Below are 26062 nucleotides of genomic sequence, written 5' to 3' on the forward strand. Positions count from 1 at the left end.
CAGTGTAAAACAAGTCTTTATAAGGAAACTTGTTAAAAAATATACGGTACAAATTCATCTGGAGAAGGTCCGACAAATTTTACTTCTCCCAGCACTTTCTCACGTATCACGGCTAAACACAGTCTGTAATCTCCTGAAGTCATCCTGAAATATGTTTATAAAACACAGTAAATAACTCTTCCTTCTAAATTAGGTTTAGCAAGCATTTTCACTGAAAACATTGCTGTAAAAAGGTGTAACACCTTGTATTCTACAAACAAGACACTGAATGTTTTTTAATAACAAAGATGACATTTGCTCTCATAGGAATCACATTGATATTCAATGTAAGAGGACCTCACCAAAGTACTTTAAATTCAGGCATTTTCAACTAAATACCGTGATGTATTCAGACACCAAGAAACAGAGGTTAAAATCTTCACAAGGTCCAAGCATACTTATTAAATTATAAAAAATACATTCCAATAACAATGGTAAGAATTTTTAATAATTTATAATTCAAGCTCTCTAGTATCAATGTAATAAAAATCTTTACTTAGATTCGTGATACTGTTGCATTTACATAGAAGTCCATATTGGAAATAAGTTGTATGTATGAAAGGTACTCGTAATATGTCACTTCAAAATAAAGTTATTATCATTCTTATTACTATTTTTATAGAATTACCTACCGCACAAAACATTCCGAGAGTTTGTTTGAACATTTTCTGGAATTCTTGTTTGATCTGAACCATATCTACACATGCTCTTGACACAACCACTCTACACAGAGTATCATCATCTGTACCTAATCCCTTCATTGACTTGTGTAGTTCCGATGCAAAATGGGCCGCTTTATTCCTGATGCACCTCACTGCAAATAAAATTTGTATATGTAAAGCACATATTTTCGCAGGTCAAAATTTCAATACAGAAATTTTAGTATGTATCGAGTTAATATTGCGAAATTGTAATAAGTATCCTACTTGAATTGAATTCTACTAATGATGAATATTACAAATTAATTTTGCAATTGGGACAGCAATTAAGCAAAAATTAAACCCTTTAAAATTCTGCTTTTATAGTTTATTTTTCATACTGTTTGTCTATACTGCCATGCTTCCAGATTCTGTAACAATACTAACATGATCTCTCATAGTAACTGCCAACCTCTCCACATTAAGCAAAGGTGGAGGATGAAATGACTTCAGACATAATGTCTTTTATCAAATCTAACATTTGAAAAAAACTTGGTCCTTTTTTTATAGTAAAATTCTGATTTATCAACCCTACAAAATCTGTCCATGTTCTATGAACAAACTCAATTAAATGGCCGCACCAGAACTAAATAGTCATTTGCGACCAGCCTAAATCCAGACAGCCGCACATTTCGTCGATCTGGTCAGGAATCCATGCTGTCGAAAATTCTCTAATTGAATAGCATGAAAGCGAACAGCATGACCTGACCAACGTGCGTGCCAGCTGTCTGATCCATTCTGTCGCAATGCACTATGTTGTTTCTCAAACTGCAATTAATGAATTACCTATTGTGAGCATGTGTTCTTCAAGTCCCCTGACATTTCACTCTGTATCGTATCGTCTATGTCCTTATTGGCTAATTTCGCATATTCTTGGAATGTTGCTCTCAGTTGAGAACTCTAGCTGCATATCACTGAATCGAATTATGTAAAGTCACATTATTGGTGCACATTATCAGTACCGTATCAATATCCATAAAGAAACAACTGAAAATTGTATGACACTAAATTGCAGTTAATTAAATTTCTTATTTGAAAAACCCAGTAAATCTGTCTTTACAATCTTATTATGTTTCATCCTGTGCATGTAAAATACTTAAAAAATTTTCCATTAAATATCAGCAGCAAACTGTGAGAACAACAACATGATGACACAACATGACAAACTGTTTATCACTGACTTCTGTTCTGCAATACTGCCTGTATAGAACAATACAGGTCTTTGATTTCTAAGCCGAAAAAGGTATAAAACATATATGGAACCTAGCCATGCTGTCTACACTATTGTTGCATGAACACATGGCTTTGTTTAAGGCAAGACCAGTTATTATTGGAATTACTTAGATGGTAACTGTTTTGATGAAACAAGACCCATGCTGAGTTTGAATATACGGTTTGAGATAACTTTTTGATGAAACAAGCCTCTGCTTGTTTGGAAATACGTTATCAGGTAACTGTTTCGATTGGAAACAAGCTTTGCTGAGTTTAAAATTTATACTGTTTCAGGGTAACTGTTTTTGATGGTAACAAGCTCTGCGAGTTTGAATATACGTTTGATGTAACTGTTCAATGGGAACAAGGCTTCTGCTGAGTTGAATTAATGGTTTTGAGGAAACTGTTTCAATGAACAAGCTCTGCTGTTGATTAATGGTTTAGGAAACTGTTTGATGGAACAAGCTGCTAATTGGAATATTGTTTGAGGGAACTGTTCGATGAACAAGGCTCTCTGTTGAATATACATTGAGGTAACTGTTTCGATGGACAAGCTCTGCTAGTTTTTACAAAACATTACCTTGTTAAGAAAGCCAGTTCCAATCTTGCATTGTACAACAATGGTAGATTAATCTTTCATACCATATTTACAAATTATATAATGAAAACAGCAAAATAAAATGCTTTCTCACTGTAGTATTTAAACAAACAAGAAATTAACATCCATGAACAGAAATGAGATCAAGATGTTTCAAAAATATTCCTTCAAAACTAAACTTGTCTTAGTCAGAGAAGATTTTCCAAGCCTGCTACACAGCCATACAGAGAAAACTCTCATCAACTTTCAGCATATGGCTTTAGAGGAGATATCATAAGAAAAAAGTTGTAACAGACAGATGACAAAATTTTAATGCAACAAAAGATGGTTACAGTCACACAAACATTGACTTTGACATCGATCTGCTCTGGTGAATTAAAACATCATAGTAATGTCGACACCTTGGCAATCAGAACAAGAAACATCATGTATATACATGATTCTCAGTGCATTTCTTCCCCCAGCTCATACAAGCCTGGCATCTTGTTGCCTTGGTTGTCAACTCCTGACCCTCGGTCTGTTTGCTTGTAAACAACTGATCAAAATCTTCTTGAAATGACCCGAGGTATCTCCTGCAACATCAGTCTCCAACTCCTTGTTGTAATCTACAATGGTAAGTTAAAATCTTTATTTAGTACATGTACAATGATTCTTTTAATTGTGAATTTTTTTAATTTGAAAAAGTTGAGCACTATTGTAAGTAATAATTTATTATGTAACTTCTTAATAATATAGGTAACTGATTCTCCTTGAAGACTCCTTCAAATTATTTTTGAATGTCTTATTTAGTTATTCCCATGTGTTTCTCTGAAATATTGGCACCAATTTTAAGAAAAATTTGGTTAAAATACAACTATTTAAATTTTCAACTTTTGGGTTCTTGCGTAACATGGAATTTACCATGAAATAAGCCAACCATGGACAATACCTAAGAATGGATCCATCCTGCCAACACGTTCAGAAATTTTTGTCAGGAAATCTCTTCCCCCTCCCTTCAAGCCAACCCAGAGTAAAAATATACATCAGTATGTGTTTGTTCCATAAATATTAAGTCTAAACTGTCACATGACTTGAAAATAATATAGTTGAGTACTTGGAACTGTTTTCTTTTTAAATGCTGTTAATTTTTCTCTTAATTCTTGTAACTATTGAAGTATTTTCTTCTTTATCAAGAAATGCATTAGAGGTTACGTGCACAAAATTGTGAATGGCTTACACTTAAAAGGAAAGATAAATGGAATGTCCCCTCCCAACTCTGGTGAAAACATTTTCTTTCTTTTTTGTCGGGGGAGGGATTTCGTTTAACAATTTATCTGTAAGAAAGCTGAATAAAAGACAAAATGACTTACTGGTTTTATATGCTGCCTTGATATCTATAAGTTGTTGGTTTGATCGAGTACATATAATCTCTATCAACACTTGTTCATCTGTTCCTAGACCCTGTTAAAACAATGTAAGATATACTAGCTACTGTGGAATCATCTATATTTATAGGAGACTAATTTTCATGGTAGATTTTGTGGGCAAGTTAATCAAATTTAACCCTAACCCTGCAAAATTTCTATAATGAACTTGTCCACCTTTCAATTTGGGCAGTGCCATTAACTGTTAAAAGGGGTGCTTATCAAAAATATACAGACTGAATAGCAAAACAGTGCAGATCTTGATCAGACGACAGATGTGTAGGCTGATCATGATCTACACTGGTTGCAAAGGCAGAATTAATCCTGACCAGCATGGAAAGGGTTAATTTCTAATGAATCCTAAACAAACAAGTAAAAGTCCATTGATTTTATGTTTTATTGTTGAAATTCATAAATTCATATCTCCAAGGAATATTATTATTATCCCTTCCCAAAATACCAGAAAGTACGATGTTACCTTTATGGCATTATACAGATTCATGGCATCGAAGTCAGCTGGTGCCATACACAGACCGGCACAGAGTTTCTTAAATCCTCCACTTGTCTCACTCTTCAATTCTGCTATCAGATCCTTACCAAACATTGTCTTATAGGATTTCACTACTTCCAACATTTGACTGTTGGACCGGTATCCAAGTACTTTGATTATGGCTGCTTCATCTGTCCCTGTAATATACATATAGAACTGAAACTACAGTAGGCTTTTCGAATGGATCATATCACTAAACTGAAGAAAACATAATAGTATTTTAATCTAGTATTAATTTATAAAAAAAATCCAAAGAAATGCAGTTACTGTTCTATACATCTCATCTGACACTACGTATCTGGGTGGGCATCCCAGGTCAATGTTAGCTCCCTGTTTCTTCTGTGGCGGAATTTTTGGCCCAGATATGCGGGAAAATTATCATATTAGGTTTCTATTTGTTTGAGTCATTTGGCAAAATAAAATTTGCCCATTTTCAAGTCAACCTAGAGTTTGGTTTTATATTTTCCCCATACCTAGTTACGCAGAGTTGGATCTCAGTGGTGAACAAACGTACATAAAAGGCATTATATGTATTTTGACTAGCTTACAGTAAACATAATAATTCATATCACAGGGAGGGAATATCTAATCAGTTGTTTTTTCTCTATTTCAGTTAACGGCAAAAAAAAACTATACATGTCCCTGAATTGTCACAACTGACACAAGGATGAAGTTTGACCAGACTGTTAAATTATTATTCAACTAGACACACTATTTGATAAATTGTGCATGTCATAAGAAACAGACTGAGTCAATTATACCACAGTCCATTGAGCAAATATGAGCCAATATGAGAAGACAGTGCAAATACAGCATTCAAGCAATTTGATTGGTTAAATTGAGGGACCACTATGAAGTTGAATAGTAAAATTATCATTAGTCAAGTCACCTTATATGGGCCTTATCATATTGGATGAAATGAGAGACAGTGCAATATCACTATAATGCAACCATTTGAGTATATAAAATACTGTAAATTCATTTAATTTCATGAGAATGAACTTTCATTGTTCCAATGCTATTTTGTGGGGATATAAATTCATGGATTTGACCTTCTGTGGATAAAATGCATAAAAAATTTACATGTTTGTTGGGATTGTATTTCAGGGATTGACTCAACCTCGAAATCCACGAAAATTAGTCCCCTACAAATAGTAATGATTTCACGGTAAATGCAAATGAGTGATAACATACCAAATCCTTTCATAGCCTTCCTCAAGACTTCAGCGTCAGTCTCGGCATTGAAGTTTTCTGCTGGGATAAGAGTTGGATCTTCTTGTACTGGTTCTGATTCCAATTTGATATCTTCATCAAGTTCTTCTTCCGTCTTGTGTTTGACAGCCTCAACAAAACCTTTGCCAGCTGTTGATAAATAGAACAGAATAAACTATATGACTGCGTAACTTTACTTCACACAGTATTACACTGATATCATCATTCTGTAAAAAGACACACAGATTCTACTAGCGTTGTTTGTAAGCACTGCGTTTCAATTATTTTTATAACGTATTTGACGTCAAGGGAGTGGAATAAAGCCATTGCAAAATTTTAGTGTAATAAGATTTTGACGTAATATCATTTCAAGTATAGAAGATGTTGGACGAACTGACTACTTATATTACAGGTAAAGAAACAAGAAATATATGTTTCAGCAGAAAAACTAACATGTGATAACAGAATATCAAAGTTTTGTCTTTCTACACTGAATTTACTAACTTGTATTTTTATATTTCATTCAACCAGAAAGTTCAACTTGAAAAGACATTTATGTAATATTCGCTTTTGATGATATTGAATACTTTCATCAAATAAATAGAAAAATGTGAAAAAAAAAAGTTCAAAAATGAAAAATTGTTTTCACAAATGAAAAAATCATTCTGAAGTTGGTTATGAACTTTTTGCATTAAAAATATAAAATATAACCATCATATCTCCAAGAATTATACTTTTTTAAAGATTTCTTTATGAATGAAGTATCTGACAAAAAAGTATGGAAAGACAAGGGAAATTTATTTGCCCCACATTTTTCAGGGGGCACAACTTATTTAAGAATTGGTACCTACATTTTGAAGCCATATCTGGTGGAGGACCTCCCACCACTAATGAAAGAATAGCATCCCTGTAATCCCCAGATGTGTCATCCTGAAAATAAATGTCAAAAATAGAATAATACCTTTATCCTAAAAATACATTCTGTACAACATTGTCATAGAAAAAAACAACAATTAACTGTGCCAGATAAACAATGTCTTTAACAAACGAGGCTGCTGAACTGAAAATACACAGGACAAACTAAAGTATTGTACTCAATGATTTATGTTAGCACTAAGCAATTGTTCTCAATGATTTATGTTAGCACTTAGAAATCATACCAAATGATTTATGTTAGCACTTAGAAGTCATTAATCCTCTGTAAATACACAAAATGTATGTACTACTACTAGATTAAATAGTCTTCTTTACTTGAAGCAAATTAAATTTAACAGTAGTTCTTGGACAAAACAATTTGCTTTAGTCCTTAAAAGCAGACATCTATTGAAGTTGCCCATATTAACGATAAAGACTTTTGAACAATTTGAGCCGCACCATGAGAAAACCAACATAGTGCATTTGCGACCAGCATGGATCCAGACCAGCCTTGCACATCCGCACAGTCTGGTCAGGATCCATGCTGTTCGCTACCGGTTTCTCTAATTGCAATGAAAGCAAACAGCATGGATCCTGACCAGACTGCGCAGATGCACAGGCTGGTCTGGATCCATGCTGGTCGCAAATGCACTTTGTTGGTTTTCTTATGGTGTGGCTCATTTCTTCAAGATCCACATTACAAAGTCATCAATTTACTTACAGTGATGTACTGATCAAGCGTCTGTCCAGTCAGTTTCTGGAATTCCTCTTTGATATTGACCAAGTCTATTTCACACCTGGACACAACAACTCGTACCAAGGTGTCGTCGTCAGTCCCTATACCCTTCATTGTTTTCTGCAACTGACGGGCAAAGTGATTGAACTTGTGCTTTATGCAGCGAACTGAAATATAAATATAAAGCGTTTAGAGGTTACTCAAATCATATATTTGCAAAATAGAGTAAATCTCATATCTTGTGACATCTTGCTCTTTAACAGTCATACAACACTGGTTAACATCACCTACCTGCTGTTAGAATGCGTTTTTTTAAGTTTCTCTCAAGACATCTAACTCTTCAACCTCAAACATACCTAAATATAGTAAGCATGTCCCTGAGTATATCCAAAACATCTCACTCTTCCACCCTGACATCACGTGCCTACAGTAAGCTTCACTCTTCAACCTCAAACACCAAGCTTCACTCTTCAACCTCAAACATCACTTACATTCTAAGTATGTCACCTAATATCTCACTCTTTAACCTCAAACACAAGCTACCTACAGCAGGGATTCCTCTAAAAAATATCTCCAGACATCAAACTCTTCAGAGCCTCTTCTATATTCAGTACTGTATGTTCAGTACTTACCAACAGTAAGCATGCCTCTCAATATATCTCCAGACATCTCACTCTTCAATGCCTCTTCTATATCTTTCTTAGATATTTTCTGATACTCCTCAAACGTAGCACGTAGCTGAGGATAACTTCTTGTCACCAGTATGGTATTGAATTTTGATTCATCTGTACCCCATTTCTGTTCACCAGCCTGTATGGGTAAAAAAATAAATATTCATGTATATGAATAAATAGAAGAATGTAAAATCATAGAAAAAACCACTTATAGTAATATGTATAACAATCTTATCCACTTTTAACCCTTATCATGTTGGACATGACTGAATCTGCCTTTGCGACCAGTGTAGCTCATGATCAAAATGCACATCCGTGCAGTCTGATCAAGATCTACACTGGTCACTATTCAGTCAGTATCTTTTTGGTAAGCACCTCTTTTAACAGTTACTGGTACAGTCCAAATTGAAAGAATGACAAGTTCATTATAGAAATTTAGCAGGGTAAGGGTTAATGTGCTACTACAGGCAGCAATTAACCACTAGGATAAAGACATTATGGCTTATAATGGTTAATACCATAAGATAAGATTCTTTCACTGGTTGTAGGTGCAGATGGGAATATCCGGCCTTGAGGGTAACTGTTTAGGTGGTAACGAGGCTCCCTGCCGAGTTACCGCCTAAACAGTTACCCGAGAGCCGGATATTTCCATCTGCACCTATAACCAGTGACAGAATCTTTTTCTTGCATACCGATTTCAGGAAATAATAATAAAAATAGAATCAATCGAACAGCTTTCTTTTTAAAACTATTTCTTATGTCAGTGTATTTAAATAAAGCGCGCGACACCAACGTCTGTAAACAGGAAAGACGTCATGACATTTCAAAACAAATAACGTTTTAGTTCCAGTTTTGTTTTATCAGTTGCAGCGTAACGTTATGAATTTTTGATAAAATAACGTGATTTGAATCGAGAAATATGCTATCAGAAACCAATAGGAACTGTCAAGGTATTGAATTTTTATTCCGTTTTTTAAATAAAATATAAATTACTACATAATCTTCTACATATATGTAGTTTGTAATACGTCATTTACAGCACGAGAGTCATCTTACACCCCGGGGTGTAAGATGGATTTTTCCAGCACCAGTAAAAATACTGGAAATCCCCGTCTGGTATGCAAGAATTTATTCTCTTAATCAAAGACAATTATCCTTTCAATCTTTGCAGCATGAGGTGATTTGCCACTGCAGGCTGGAAACTGAACAAATTGCAAGGAAATCATAAAATCAGTAGGATGAATTATTACATGTTCATATATAAACTCTGTTGTCATAATTCGAATTACATATTGGCCGTGTGACGTTTCATGTGTGTTGTCGTGTTTAAAAGCTCTTCAACCACAACATTTTAAAAGAACACATTTATATCATTCATAAAATAGTTTTAAGTGTACATGTATATATGACAAAAAGATTATTAGATTTTCATTGAGAAATATGCACTTGTTTTTTTGCGGATAAATTCTGTGTTCCTAATATTGCTCAATATTTCCACTGCAGAACTTATATAACCCACTGTGGTCACTTGAAACAGAGGTAACACAGAGATTCAGACCTGATATAGTTCTTTTGCATCTTGATTTGCCTTATTTCTGTCCACCTCCTTACTGTCACTACGATTTGCTTGCACCAAAGACACAAGGAGCTTTTTGAAATGTCCGGAAGTGTCAGATATTATGTCTTTCTCCAGGTCACGGTTGAATTCTGAAATATGAAAAGGTACTCAAACTAATCCAAAATAAAGCATTTAAAGCATTATATCATGACATTTGTTAAAGAAACAAAACCCCATGTTTGTTACTGCTGATAATGGTGACAACTTTCTATTTTGTTATTAACACTTTTCTTCTATGTATCAAAAGAAATGGCCAAGTACTTTCTTTCTGCCATTTTCAAGTTCTTTAAGTTTGTAATATTTCATACATATATATCTAAATTAATGTTCATATGATAAAAGAGCACAACTTACTTTCTTTATATACTCTGATCACTTCTTTGATTTGCGCATTTGAACGAGTACACAGAATCTCAATGAGAACATCCTCATCAGTACCAAGACCTTTCATAGCTTTACGTAGCTGATACGCATCGTATTCTGCTGGTGCCATCAACAATGACTTCAATGTGTCACAGAAATGTCCACTTGTCTCACCTTTTATGTCTTCTATCAAATCCTGCAGGAGAAAACATGCTAACTGATATACATACTAATTGTGTGTTTACAGCTTTTTTCATAGATCATGCAGTTTTTCGGAAAAAAATAATATCATGTTAACTTAACCTGCATTTTCATAATTGCACTGTACTAGATCGAACGTGTGTAGCACCTCTGGCAAATACGAAAACTCAAGAACCTATTATTGGACAACTGTGATAACACACCTTCATTGACAATTTATCATATCATTGCTTTTAAATGTTTAATATCGAATATATGCCAACAACAATAATCTAAAACTAACCAGCATTTCTGTCTGGCTGTATGGGACATGGTACGAGAGAATAAATGGTATTTCCCAGACATCATATACCAGTTAAATAATGCATAAGCTGGTATTATAACACTAATACACAAGCTGGAATGACTGTGATATGGCATAGTTATGTAATATTTCATTTATAATTTTAATGTTCACAATTTTTTCCCTAAACAAAACTCAAAACTTTTGTTTAGGCGTGATCTGAACTTAAGTGTGTCTCATTCAATCCCTAACTCCTTGCCCAGTAAATAAATATCTTATATGTGTATTTGGAATGAAGTAAATATGTACCTTTCCAAACATGGTTTTATAAGTAGAAACAATTTCTTGTCTTTGTGTATTAGACCTGTAGCACAGAACATTGATCAGTGTTTCTTCATCTGTACCCAATCCTTTCATAGCACCCCTTAACACCTCCGCATCCTGTTCTGCATTAAAATTAGCGTACGCCTTCACTGTACCTTGTTGCTGCAAGTATAGGTAAAACATGTGATTGACTGAAAGATGTAAACCTCTAAACATAATTTTAGCAGCTGGAAGTGTTTGTGAAATTTTCTTTTAATTGATTTAGATCAGCCTTTAAAATTCCTATTCTTTTTAATCCTTGAAATATGGAATCCACTTATATGTCCCCATGAAGTTGTGTTGTTTTTTTTTTTGGCTGAAACCAGGAAATTTTATTAATATGAAGTTAAATTTTTTCACAGTATTTAGAAAATGACAGGAATTTTAAAGTCTTGTCACATTTATAAAAATAAGAATATTTCAATGGTTGTCGGTGTGGATGGAAATATCTGGCTCTGGTAACTGATTAGGCAGTAATGTGGCTCTGCCGAGTTACTGCAAAAAAGTTACTCAAGAGCCTGGTATTTCTATCCATACCTCAAACTAGTGAGATTTTTTTCTTGCATATTGTATTTTTTTAATTTAAAGAAGAAATAAAGTAAAACAAATGCTTTTCTTTTATAAGTTAAGCAATAATTTGTTATAGTAGCGTATGAATTTACACATTCATTCATGAATTACAGCACAAGAGTCAACTAACACCCCAGTGTATATAAGATGGGTTTTTCTAGCACCAGTAAAAACGCAGGAAAATCCTGTTCAGTATGCAATAACATTGACTGACACAACCATACCATCTGCTAAAGTCAGTCATTTATGAATAACAATGATTTCATAGCCAAAATACAATTACAAGGTTGCCTCTACTGAAGATATTACAGTAAAACAAAATTGTTAAGAAGACCTTTTGGCAGAATAGAACACAACCAAGTTTATGAGTGATATTTACATTAAGATCCTCAGTTTCCATGGCAAAGAAAGGATCTTTCTCCGGAGGTGGGGGTTTCTTTGGTTTGGGTTTCGGTTTAGGCTCCTCCTTCTTCTCCTTTTTCTCCTCCTTCTTTGGTTTAGGTTTTGGTTTTTCTTCTTTCTTCTTTTCTGGCTTTTTGACTGACCCTCCTGGAAAAAAAACTACCTTTCATACATTTTCTGAGATAGATATAACTGTATTTTAAAGTGACAATAGTGTTCAGATTTTATAAGGAAAAATTTCTACTGAATACAATTAATTTGTTTAATAATTTTGATACAGATATATATGAAAATAAAAAAAGACTAAGATATTCATTTTCAAATTCTAGTCTAATTCTTATACATATTCATCTAAAGCATTGTCATGTATACTTAATTCTGTCCCAGTACATCTCATTAACTATTTTTTATATTAAAAAATAAAGCGACATGAAGCTTCCTCCTTATTTTCCTTTTCTGACATTTTTTTAAAGTTCTTGAACACTAACAAACAACTTTAAATAAATGTATATGTTACTGGTAACTTTTTATGGTTCTCTTGCATGTGTTCTTAAAATTGTGATGTTTTGAAAGAAAAACTAACATCTGTGGTAACTTACTTTTAATTCCTGGCTTTTCAAGAACAAGTCTCAACTCAAAACAGTCTTGTTGATCTGTAAACTTTGCCTCCAACATCTGGAAAAAAGTGCACATTGTTAGAATGTTGCATTATAAAATATGAAGATCCCTGGGGTATGTTCCTTTGGTTTTTTATTTAAATGAATATTAGTATAAACAGAAACTTAAAGACACAGGCTATTTTATATAAACAAATTTTGCAAAAGGTTTTTTAAAAAAGAAAAAAAAAAGCAATATATGATTTCTGAATATTTCATACAGCTATATAGCCTGGAGTCTATAAACAGCCAAATAAAAGCTATGCCATAAAACTGGACTGCAATATCTTCAACACAATATAAAGATTCTATGCCTAAAACATCTGGTATAAAATATTTGAAAATTTGGGAGATTTGGCCTGTACCTTGTGCACAACACTTCGACTTGTTATGGAGAACATTCATTACAAATTATGGATGTCAAAGTTATGGACTTGACCTTGGATCTATAATACGACCATACTTTTCGATATTATTTTTTGAATGCCTATGTAATGCTTTGTTTATTTCTTTATATATGAAATCATGTGGCTTTGGATCTGGATCTCGCACATGATAAACAATTTTACATTAATGACAATATTAAATTCCATTCAAAGATGGTAGATTTTATGGACCAGATGCTATAAATATTCAACCCCCAGGTTAGACCTTGATCTTGTATGTGGTCAGGTCATGTGGAAGAGGAGTAATATTTAAATCCCTTGAAAAAATGATAGACTCAAGAACCAACATAAGTCAAACCTTTGACCTCAAAGATTTACCTTGACCTTTGACATACAGACATGAGTCTTTTCTAGACATTCTATCTCAATATAGGGATAGGTGGTCTAGTGGTTAAGGTGTCAGCCACTCAACCTGGGGATCGTGGGTTCGAGCCCCACTGGGGTCACGACCAAGCCTTCTCATATGACACCAGTACTGGTTTTTCCAGGAAGCGGACTCGAGAGTGGTTCAAATAAGCTTGAAGCTTTCATCACAATAAAGCGAAAATAAATTAGTATAAACTATTATACAGGGAACATTTGTGCCAAGTAATACCAAAATTTCTTGATGTATGACAGAGAAATGAACTGAAATAAGAAAGATCCTGTAAACATTTCACCTCCATATGTGATCTTGGCTTAAAGTGTCTAGGCCTGGGTCTTGCACTTGACAAATGATCTGGTTGTGGGAAACACTCATGTCAGGTAAAATTAGAATCCTTTGATAAAGGGCAGAGTAATGTATAAGATACAAAACAGACCCTGTTGACCTTTAACAGGCCTAGGCCTTACCACATCCGATTTTTATGCCAAGTAATATTAAAGTCATTTGATGGAAGGCAGGTTACAGATCAGACATAAAACTGACCAATAAATGGACAGAGGGTTACAGTCCATTGCTATGTCCACGTTTTTTTCTGTGAAAAAGGTTGGGGACAACAATGCATTACCTGCCAATAATGCTGTTTGAAATCCTGGAGCAGACAGGAATGTTACACCAGTAAATATATTCTCAATAAAGACTTGCTTCAAATCATTGCTGCCATTGCTGCCAAGAATCAAAAAAGATCGTACCTTTCCCATTTTAGGGTCTGCTACTGGTAACCTGAAGTCTTTATGGTTGTTGGCAAAATCTAACATGTGGGCGTACACATGAAGAAGATTTCCTTTGTAATCACCTACAAAAATCAATTTATAAATTATGCATGGTTCAGTACAGTCAAACTCCATTTATAAGCTGCTACACTAGTAGTTCATAATCTTGAAGAAATGTGAATGTATCCCTGTATCCATTATATCTCATCTGAAGTTTTGTCTATATCAAATTTCTATAATGCAGTCTAAATTTTGATGGTACAGATGCAACTTCATGACAGTATATGCCTTAAACCAGGCTTTTTCAAAAGCAATGTTTTTCAATTGACCATATTGAGTTTGGTTTTAGTCATTATGAAATCAATACAATATACACAAGAGAGTTAGCAGATACTGCGAACTATTTAGAAATAAGGTTTCTTAAGTTCACAATGTTCAGTATAACCCCTAAAAAGGGGATATTTATATAATATTTAATTTGAATTACTTTTTACATGGGCTTTATAAGACCTTATAGAATGACTGTAGACATCAGATGACATTCTGTGCTATTCACATAACCTACATTATGTAATCATTAGTTTTCACGGGGGACTAATTTTTCGTGGACATCGTGCTTGAGTCAATCCACAAATTGAATCTTAATGAACAAACAAAAACACCCATTCATTTTATCTTCCAAATTTGGAAATTTAAAAGGCCGGGGCCCCAATTCATATCCCCAAGAAATAGTCGTTTTCAGCAAAACCATGAAATTTTGTGCACACAAAATTAAATGCTTTTAAAGAAAGTGATTTTAACCTTCCAGCAACATTACTTTTTACTGAATAAGGACAGTTCAAAGAGCATTTACTTCCCATGTAGGAGACTTTTACGCTTTTTTTTCTACATGGAACCAAAAACTAAATACGCAGTATTCTTTCAAACAAGGAAAACGTGATATTTTCAGAATCTGCACATTTATAAAATAAATTTTGTGAAACCACAAGTCCTGTTTTAAGCTACAGTTGCCATTTCTATAAGTACATAGCTAAATATTTCCCCTTCAGAATAAATTCAGTTTAACTTTAAGCCTGCTGGCAGCAAGTGATTCTGCCTTTGCGACTAGTGTAGGCTGGTTATACTGGCTGGACATGGTCTGCACTGTTCGCTATTCAGTCAGTTAATTTTCAGTGAACACCCCTTTAAATAATAAATGGTACTGCCCAGACTGAATAATGGACCAGTCCATTTTAGAAATTGAGCAGGCTAACGGTTAAGAAGATCTTTGTATTTGTCTTTGTCAAAAGACAAAAAAAGAACACAACAATGTTTTCTATCATTTTTTTATTGTATTTGTAAAATAATACATTATAAAAACATCTACTAAATGCCTTTAAAACAAATGTAAAAGTGATTGTAACTAACCAAAACAATAATAGAAGTAAAGAGCAAGTAACATTATAAATAGAAAACATTGTTGTTTCTTCAATTTACATTGGTTTTTAAAGATTGCTGAATCTTCTGTAACAATCATGACAGTGTACTTACAAAGAATTCTCTCTCTCTCCCTCTCTCTCTCAAGACAAAAACTGACTACAACTAAAACATTTTTAAGTCACATGTCTTGCACAGACAAGAAATGAAAAATTTTAAACATCTATTGTGCTTTATACTGTACTAATCACATGACCTTTGCATCGCAAAGTGCCTAAATTGTTTTTAACCTTTAGCCTGCTGGCGGCAGGTGAATTTGCCTTTGCGATCAGTGCAGACCAAGATTAGCCTGCACATCCGTGCAGTCTGATCATAGTCTGCACTGTTCCCTATTCAGTCAGTAAATTTTCAGTGAACTACCTTTTGAATAATAAGCGGTACTGTCTAAACTGAATGATGGACCAGTCCATTTTAGAAACTTAGCAGGATAAAGGTTAAAAGATTTCAGTAAACAAGCTCTTGAGTCATTCAAACATCATGTTTCGCTCTTTTTTCTGCATTTAATCTTACAGAATTACATTATGATAAATACCCAGGACAACTTAAACAAGAGCTGCTTTTGAGAAAAGCACATGTCTCCCACAACTGCCTAATCATCTGAATAGTAGTATATAATATAAGTCAACCATGCACCAAGACCTCAACAGACTTATCAGACTTTCAGTGCTTTGATTATCAAAAACAAGAGCTGTCCGTAAGACAGCCAAGCTAGACTATTCCAAATATTGTCCCAGAAGCAGGAAAATATTACCCAAAAAGGTTAAATATCAAAAGAGTTTTAAGTTCAAAAGGGGGAATAATTTGACCAAAATGCATATCAGTTATGGGACTTGCTGCTCTTAACTAGTTTTATAACCTCGAAGGCACATGTGAAGTTTCAATTCAATATCTGCAATAGTTTTGGAGATAGAAACTTGCATGTAAAACTTTAACCAGAATTTTCAAAGTCCAAAAGGGGGCATAATTTGCCCAAAATACATGCCAGAGTTATGGGACTTGATCCAGTGAGGTTAGTAATTGATCTAGAAAAAGAAAAAGTAAGTTTCAAATCTATATGCCTTTTAGAAATAGCTGTATGTACTTGCACGCAAAACTTTAACCAGAATTTTCTAAGTTCAAAGGGGCATAATTTGGCCAAAATGAAGGTCAGAGTTATGGGACTTGCTGCTATCAACTAGTTTTATAACCCGGAAGACACATGTGAAGTTTCAAATCAATATCTGCATTAGTTTTGGAGATAATAACTTGCATGTAAAACTTTAACCAAAATATTCTAAGTTTAAAAGGGGGCATAATTTGCTCGAAAAACATGTCAGAGTTATGGGACTTGACCCAGTGAGGTTGGTAATTGATCTAGAAAAAGAAAAAATAAGTTTCAAATCTATATGCCTTTTAGAAATAGCTGTATGTACTTGCACGCAAAACTTTAACCAGAATTTTCTATGTCTTAAAGGGGGCATAATTTGGCCAAAATGAAGGTCAGAGTTATGGGACTTGCTGCTATCAACTAGTTTTATAACCCCAAAGACACATGTGAAGTTTCAAATCAATATCTGCATTAGTTTTGGAGATAGTCACTTGCATGTAAAACTTTAACCAAAATTTTCTAAGTCTAAAAGGGGGCATAATTTGCTCAAAATACATGTCAGAGTTATGGGTCTTGACCCAGTGAGGTTGGTAATTGATCTAGAAAAAGAAAAAATAAGTTTCAAATCTATATGCCTTTTAGAAATAGCTGTATGTACTTGCACGCAAAACTTTAACCAGAATTTTCTAAGTCTTAAAGGGGGCATAATTTGGCCAAAATGAAGGTCAGAGTTACGGGACTTGCTGCTATCAACTAGTTTTTTAACCCCGAAGACACATGTGAAGTTTCAAATCAATATCTGCATCAGTTTTGGAGATAGTCACTTGCATGTAAAACTTTAACCAAAATTTTCTAAGTCCAAAAGGGGGCATAATTTGCTCAAAATACATGTCAGAGTTATGGGACTTGACCCAGAGAGGTTGGTAATTGACCTAGAAAAAGAAAAAATAAGTTTCAAAGCTATATGCCTTTAATTGATGGCTGTATGTACTTGCATGCAAAAACTTAACCAAGGTGTGACGCCGACGCCGACGCCGACGCCAGGGTGAGTAGAATAGCTAGACTATTCTTCGAATAGTCGAGCTAACAAGTTTCAATTGCCATAATTCAGAAGTGCCTCGGCCGATTTGGCTAGTTATCGAACTTGGCCAAGGACTTATTGGCAAACACATTTTGTTCAAGTTTGGTGAAGATTGGATGAGAAATGTTTGACAACATTGCGAACAAGATCTGTGACAGACACAGACAGACACACAGACAGACAGACGGACATACACACAGACAGGAGAAAATCAATATATCTCCCACACCACTGTGTGTCGGTAGACATAATTATAACTAAAATAAAGATTTCATGCAACTATTAACAAATGTAATTAGAACTAAAAACAACATCAACATAAAACAAAATACTAACTACATGTAAGAGTATGAAGAGAACATGTTAGAAACTAAAACAAACTTTCATATATTTCTTTCAGCAAATACAACACTACTGATATATGTAAGCAATATATATTTATGTCTAGAACATGCAAGTACATATGTGACAGTATATTTCTGTATACGTGGAAAAGTTTGCAACATGGAAACATGTTCATGAATTTAGCAAATTCAAGAATTTGAGAAAATATTAGCCAGCATAAATTTAATGTCCACCAAGACAAACCATTATAGTCTTGCAACAACAAACAAACTGATCTTTGGAACTTCAGTTTTCATCGATTTACAAACTTTTTGACCCGCAAATACATTTGTATATCCACTTATATGGTATTCCATACCATTTAATCATATATAAATTTGATAATACAACTTCTTATACACCTGCTCACACTTTTCCAAAGCAGAAACAAGTTTTATTATTATACCTCACATAAATATCCAATGCAAATTTCCCATTAGTTTAACTTGAATAATATATCATATTCCCCAGTAATTTTATATCTCATGCGCAAAATCGTTATTTTCAGTTTCTGCGCATGTGATATGATACATAATTTCATATCACATGCGCAAAAGCGCTATTTTGTTTTTCTGCGCATGTGATATTATTTTTTCATATCTCCCGTTGAGTAATTGATACTTTTGCACTGAGTAAAAGACTGAGACGTTAACTTTTTAGAAGATGTGCTTTTATAATTTAGGATTAAATTTCTTTCATTTGTGAACCCGGCCGATTTTTTTTTATTAATGATTTGTTCTACGTGCCAAAAATTTCGAAAACGACTTTTTATCAAATATTGAATCGAAACTATTTCCATGAGATTGGAAATGATCTAACTAAGAAAATAAGTGCTCACACATATATGTTTCGTTTAGAAATAATAAAGTTATCGCCGTTTTTCGAATGTTACTGTTAGCGATTTCAGCAGCGTCACAATGTTGAAATGATAATGCGCATAATTTAACATAGGATTCAGCGATATGCAAACGTGTTGACTAAATCTACAAAAAATGTCTTATTACACAGAAGAGTTGCCATCCGAGTGCTAACAAGTAAGCGCTCCTTAATTCAGTCTCCATTATTTGGTAATTCATTTTTAACGTTAGATAAATCATTTAAATCATTATGTTGATTTTACAGTAAATGTTTTGACCTTTGGTGTCATTTCGGTATAATAAAATAAATATTGCATTCCTGAGAGGGTGATATGAAAAATGTTCACCCCTCGAAATATGAATATAGACCTCGGCTGGCGCCTCGGTCGATATTCATATATCCCGTGGTGAACATTTTTCATATCACCCTCTCAGGAATGCAATATTTATATAATATCTCCTAAAGAGTTACTGTGGGCCGTTTATTTTTGATAAGTTTAAATAGACTCAAGATGAGTACATGTATGTGTAATGTTGTGCTAGAACTTAATGTTGTGCTAAGTATAAAATGTCACATAAACACAGACTACCAGAGAGGCATTGTATTTTGAAATGTTACAGTAGGCGGTCTTCTACGCAAGAACTGATTCCTACCTCCTCCGGGACTTATTGGATTGAGGGGTGGATCTTTGTATACAGGGACTTCTATCTTTTCTTGCGGGGGCGGGGCTGTTAATGCCGGTTGCTCCTGTCGTGGCTTATTCATCATCTGACGTAAATCACCCACAGTCACATGTCGGGTGTCAGGATTACAGTTCTGTAAAACATCAAGGAACATTTACTATTATTTCATGATGTGATAAAAGATACTACATAATTACTTGAGAATTTGTATCAAATAACTGAACATTGTAATTTGTTTAAGTAAATGAAAGATGGAAATTTTAATGACACAAATGGCAATAAATGTTACTGAAAGTCAATCAAAACTGCTAATAATAATGCATGAGCCACTTTATACATATGACTTACCTAAAATATACAACAGTAGAAAAATAATTTTTAAATGCAATACTGTAGCTAACTTAAAATCTACATATATGTATACAAAGTCACAAAAATGCTTTAAGTACCGGTAATGGATTTTAATGCTAGAAATCAATAATAATTATTATAAATATATGCCTGTAATACAAAATGCAAAGAGAAAAAAGAATTAACCTGTAGCATATTTTCTGTGAGGTAGCCATATTGTGTAGTGTAAGGATTGCAGATGCCAGGTTGACCCAGATTTACAACACCTGGCATGCCCTGAACCAGGGGAGGTGGGGCACCACCCCATACATTGATCTGTGTTCCTGAATAGTTTGTTGGGTTAAATGGTCCATCTGGTATAGGAGCTACAGTAAACAACAGAATATGACATGTTATATATCAATTAATATACATCTGCTACTTATTAGGAAACATGCCGAGTACCATTTGAATGAAATTACAGAATAAATCATTTGTTAAAGGAACTTATATAATTATACCAAACACAGTGGAAGTTAAAGATATTTTTGGCATTCTCATGACAAGTGTGAGGACTATGAAGTTTCAGATGTATTTAAAACTAAAAAAAATGTATCGTCTTTTAAGTATTCTTGCCAACTTAGCTGGGGAAGACAAGGTTATCAGGGTAGGAGAGCATCTTATCTTTTCCCTAGGGAACACACAATCTACATATGCATTTACTGACTGTATGTAATTGGGTGTCGTATTACAGTGTCATAGTGTATACCGGTAAGTGATTTTTGATCTACAATATCTTTGAAAATATTGCAAAAATATCAATGATAAGCAAGGAAATGATCTAACTTGACTGAGTAAGACAGGACTGGTGTTTTCCCAACCCTAAGACATTGTGGATAAAAATTCTCACTAGCTATCGCTTTTCCATTCCACATTGCCCCTTGACTTTGGGAAAACCCTGTCTTACACAGGCAGTCCTATCAGACCTGTATAATCTACAACAGTAATAATACTGAAATGTAAAAAGCCCTTATAGGTGAAATATTTTGATAATACTTACGATAACCTCCCTCTGTTTCAGTGACTGCTCCACTTGCCCAAGCATCTTTTGGCAGAAAACTGCGAGTAGGTGATTTTGACCTTGACCTTGTCCGCAAATTCCTAATTGGCGATTTACTCTGCAAAATTTTCATAAAAATTTGAAAAAAACTTTGAAGTCATTTCATTAGCAACTCATGTAAAGGGGGTCGAGTATTAAAAATCACAATATACGGCAAAAAAAAATCTTCAAAGTGGAGATCAACATTTAAATTGTCTGAAATCACAGTAAATTTGTGTGTAGAGATCATGTTAGGTACTACTAAGAATCTGATTATACTCTCCATTAAAATTTGTAGAGAGTCTCCTCAGTTACACAAATATACATGTTTTCAAACTTCAGAAATATGTTATATGAAAGTTTTGAAAATTATGTACATTCAATATATTATAATGATACATCTAAACAGCAGAATATAGCAGCCATTTAAGTGCATTGTGGTAAAGTACTTGTATGTAATAATATTAATGTTATTTCAAATACAAATTGACGTTCAGGTTTTTTAGATATCTTAAATGTCAGTTTTGGTCACTTTCAAAACAAGAAATATTGTTTTAAATGGTTTTGAAGCAGAACAAAAATCCCAGATACTAATGCATAAATAGAAGTTTTCATGCCAAAACCGATATACAAGGGTTTCAAAGACCAGTGAAGAAATTATGCAGTAAAATATTATAACAATATCATTTTCTTGCTCCTGGATAACTCTTGATTTATTTTTAAGAATCAACAAGACATAAAACAGTGAAACATGAGCTGTAAATAAGTTGATTAACAAACATACTCTTATGTAGAAACACATTTTCGGAAAGTGTTTACCTTCTTTTTAGTCTTTCCTTTACTGGATATACTAGATTTGCCAGATTTGCTGCTTTTAAGCGTAGAATCTGTTAAGTCGAAACCATCCGAGTCAAAAAAATCTGTGGTGTCAAGATCCGATGAGGATGATGTAGTTAATGGACTAGAATTTATCTTTTCTATATCATCAACAACAAATGTTTTACTGAACACATCACTCTCCTTCAAACCATCTCTGTAAACAAACAATATCACCATGGCAACAATGCATCCATGAAGATAGACAGAAATTTTGATATACTCCTAAATTTATTGTTTGACATGATTTATTCAAAACTGGTGTTAAATGTATGTAGAAATGCAAAAAAAGCAGATCTGCTTCAAAGACATCGATTCTTCGATGAATATTGAATGTATCTGAAAATATTAGTTGATACCAAAGGCACTTAAATTTAGCAAAACAACAGTTTCACATCAAATAGTCAAACTCCATTTGCTCGAACTCTGATAATTCGAACACCACCCTTTGCTTAAACTCAACGTCAGTCATGGCCAAATCCCTATATAATCTATATAATGTTGGATGACTCGAAATACCAATAACTCGGACAAATTTTGCAGGTCCCGTCAAGTTCGAGATAATTGAATGTAATCTTTTCCAAGACTTATTGCCAAACAATGAACAACATAGTATCATTTTGTGATGTATCATAATGTTGTGTGGTATTATAAATGCTATGTGGAATCCTAATGTTCTGTGCTACCATCATGTTGTATGGTATAATCAGTGTTGTGTTGTATCTTAATGTTATGTGGTATCATAATGTTGTAAGTTATCACAAAGTTGTGTGGTATAATTAATGTAACATGGTATTATAATGGTGTGTAGTAACAAAATTTTTGTCTTGTATCATAATGTTGTGTGGTATCATAATGTCATATGGTACCACAATGGCATGCGGTATCATAATGGCATGTTGTGAATTAAAGTTGTGTGGCTTCATAATGTCAAGTGGTATCATAATTACAAGAGGTATCATAATAATCATGTCATAATGCCACGTGGTGGCAAATTGTTGTGTGGTATCATGATATTGTGGTATCACTATGGCATTATGTATAATTATGTTGTGTGGTATCATAATGGCAGGTTACGGTATATCAAAATGGCATGTGGTATTATAATAGTGTGCTGAAGCATGTTGTGTGGTATCATTATATGTGTGGTATAATAATTTCATGTGGTATCATTATGTTGTGTGGTACTGAAATGGCATGTGGTGTCATGATGTTGAATGGTGGAATAATGTCATGTAGTATAACCATGTTGTGTGGAAAAACACTGTGCTACCATACAGTAATGAGGTATCATTTCAAATGGTACTGTCATGTTGTGTGGTATCATAATGTTGTGTGGTATCATAACATTATGTGGTGTTATTTATCAGTGATATATATATATATATATACATACATACCTTGTCACAGCTACGGCTTTAATTGTTCGTTTACCATCTTTGAGTGTGAAAGGAGCTGTGTATCTGTGTGTTACCTCCTTGCCTCCTATCTTACGCTGGAAGGGACTTGGTTTCGTTCCATCAGCAGTGAAATAGATTTTTGTATCTGGAGTTTCTGAAATGGCAATAAAATAAACAACTCTAACTTAGCAAGCATTAGTATATAAATACCTCACATTTATAACATAGAAACTCAATTGTTTTAGTTAAAAAAAAGTAGAAAAACTTCTTATTGCCCATTTCATTCATTTTAGGAGTATTGCCCAACACGGGAAAACCCGGGTTTTTCCTGGTGGGTAAACCCTCCCTGGGTGGGTAGTTGCCAACCCTGATATATTATATTATATAACAGTATTTTGTTAATGGGAAGAAATTCAACTATGGTAATGATTATATATAAATTGTATTTGGCTCACAAAATATTTCGCAAGACAGGTGCAACCTTGTCGGTCTTATATTCAATCTTGAAAGCCTGACGGAAGTACTGAAAGAAAAAAATACATCAGGCAAGCATGTAAATAGTACCTCACAATGGAATGATCTCAAAATGTTTCAGAACAAAAAGTTCAAAACTTTTTTTTTTTTTTTTTTTTTTTGTTAAAAAGGTAGTAATAAATAAAATAAAGAAATACGAAATAAATAAGTCGTACCACAAACTATTTCTATAAGTACAGAAGTATCTATACGAGATGTTGACTGGCCGTAGACCTGCCTACGTATAGGCAGTATCATCGGTGGGCAAACAGCACCAGCACTTGGCATTTTGACTCACTGAAAATAATTTTTGTTACAAAAATTTAACCAACTGTTTATGTCATTACAAAATAACTTTTATTACCTGTATGTAGGTGAAAGCACAAGCTCTTGAAGCTCTATCAATAGATATATATATATATATATGCATTAGTATATCCCACCAACTTATATGCCCTTTTCCCATTATTTCGAGCCCCTAAGCCGGTTTTTCAGTGCTGGTCAGTAATAGATTTAAGTTTCAAAAGAGTTTTTGCTGTAGTTTGATACTCCAACATCTAAACTTATAAAATCCCCATGAAGAAAAATTCTAAGGATTTTTGTAAATGAATAATCCAGGCTTTCACATGATGACCCTAACCCTCTGAAACAGCCAAATTCTTTCTCGTTAAAACCGAGACTTGCAATCATTTGTACTAGCTCTGAAAAAATAAGGCTTTTTTGAAAAAGTTCTTTGTTAAAACTAAGAACAGATATATTATTGTGTTAGCGGACAAAAAAGTTTTAAAATAAGTGCTTTCTGTTTTCTGTAAGAAGGTCATATATTACCCCAATGATTTTAAATAAGCAAATTTTGTGCCAAAATTTTCTGTTGTGTATATTTCTATTTTAATGCAAGTAATTCTATTTTCTTTTTATTTTTGTTTAACTGTCATATGATTTGCTACAACATACATAAAATTTAGAAACAGGAAATAGCTGCAAGTGCAAATTTTCCAAAGGCTCGGATCAATGAGAAGGCTCGGAATTACGAGAAAGAGGCATATATGTGTATATAACTATATATATCCACCTTTTTCACTTAATTGCTGGTAGAATATGAAAATGATTTTGTCAGAAAAAAATTAAACACCCAAGATGATTCTCAATAGCTCAATGGTAGAATGTCCGCTATGAGTGCGAGAAGTTCCATCCCTGGCCGCGTCATTATGAAAGATGGTACTGGTAGCTCCCTGGCATTTGAATGGTTGTACCACGAGTTGAAATAAGCCCAGGTATATCTGTTACTGGATACCTAGTCTGTGGAACAAGAGCTATCTACCTTTTGTTATCTGTAGATTATATACAGTGTTAAATAAAGCTTACCTTAATCTTTTATTCTGAAATTTTTCAGATTTTTTTCTATTTTATTTTGTAAAACTTGTAGTCATTATTTTCATTCTCCAAATTTGTTTACTCGTTACAGGAACGTTATCATTTTGACATATGATTTTAAACTGTTTCTTATACAGGTTGACTCATGCCATATTAATTGGCATCATTTGGTATGTTGATCCTGGAGAATGAGGAGTGGAGGCTGGATGGGTCAGAACTTGTTTTGTCTTTTCAATTTATTTCCCTACACTGCTAGTGTAGATAATTACATCAACACATCATGGCAAATCATCACAATAAATACATAGAAATATACTTCCATTCACTATGAAAGAAAATATTTACCTGAAAATGCAACCGTATTATCAAGCTGTTTATTTATGTTTGTTGTTGTCAAGATGCCATTTTAAAAACCTCCTAATTGAAGAGTTTATACGCACCTGCCGGAAATGAAACGGCGGAAGTTTCCTTTTCAGACATTGCTGTACGGAGGAGATACTCTCTTGCGGAATCATGTAAGAATCCGGGGAAATCGAGCTATGTTTGGCATAAATTACATTTAAAAGATTCAATTATGAACAGCTTAATGTTAAAGAGAAAGAATTACAGGACATTTTAAGGCGATGTCTTAGCTGATTATCTGTAAAGATGCTTAGAAATCTGGCAAATTACGCCGTTTTATTTTACCGTAATGGTTATGGCACTTGGAACTGCTGTACATGCTTTGCCTTCTGATAATATACTATACTGATTTTGGTCACCTAAAAGTGGCTATGTGAGGGTGCTGTCTCTGAAAAAAAGCAAATAAAATTATCAAAGCCCAGGACC

The 26062-nt window shown here is 33.8% G+C and overlaps 3 protein-coding genes across 4 annotated transcripts in view; 2 read left to right on the forward strand and 1 right to left on the reverse strand.

Annotated features, from left to right (window-relative positions):
• The window catches only part of LOC123559918 (nascent polypeptide-associated complex subunit alpha-like), a 193863-nt gene that overhangs the window by 153836 nt on the left and 13965 nt on the right, over window positions 1-26062 (forward strand). The window contains exon 1 of one of the 2 annotated variants that reach the window (XM_045352075.2): window positions 25661-25749. The exons of the other annotated variant lie outside the window; for it this stretch is intronic. The gene's annotated coding sequence lies outside the window, so the exon portion shown is untranslated. Of the gene's footprint in view, window positions 1-25660; window positions 25750-26062 lie in introns of those variants that run through there. 2 annotated transcript variants of the gene reach the window in all.
• Window positions 1-26062, forward strand: part of LOC123560548 (costars family protein ABRACL-like) — an 88349-nt gene that overhangs the window by 29890 nt on the left and 32397 nt on the right. The gene's annotated exons all lie outside the window — the stretch shown is intronic.
• On the reverse strand, window positions 100-25688 carry LOC123559917 (annexin A6-like). Its single transcript, XM_053516656.1, is given in 25 exon segments — window positions 100-144; window positions 672-870; window positions 1540-1635; window positions 1915-1933; window positions 1990-2009; window positions 2984-3152; window positions 3897-3987; window positions 4429-4637; window positions 5695-5862; window positions 6564-6642; window positions 7349-7530; window positions 7996-8173; window positions 9596-9744; window positions 10010-10214; window positions 10812-10988; window positions 11815-11984; window positions 12437-12512; window positions 14053-14156; window positions 19613-19775; window positions 20180-20358; window positions 21033-21150; window positions 21891-22104; window positions 23348-23501; window positions 24037-24157; window positions 25580-25688. Coding segments are annotated over 24 exon segments (3276 nt in total). The 5' UTR covers window positions 24149-24157; window positions 25580-25688.

This window comes from Mercenaria mercenaria, chromosome 10 (genome assembly GCF_021730395.1).
Source record: "Mercenaria mercenaria strain notata chromosome 10, MADL_Memer_1, whole genome shotgun sequence".
NCBI lineage: Eukaryota > Metazoa > Mollusca > Bivalvia > Venerida > Veneridae > Mercenaria > Mercenaria mercenaria.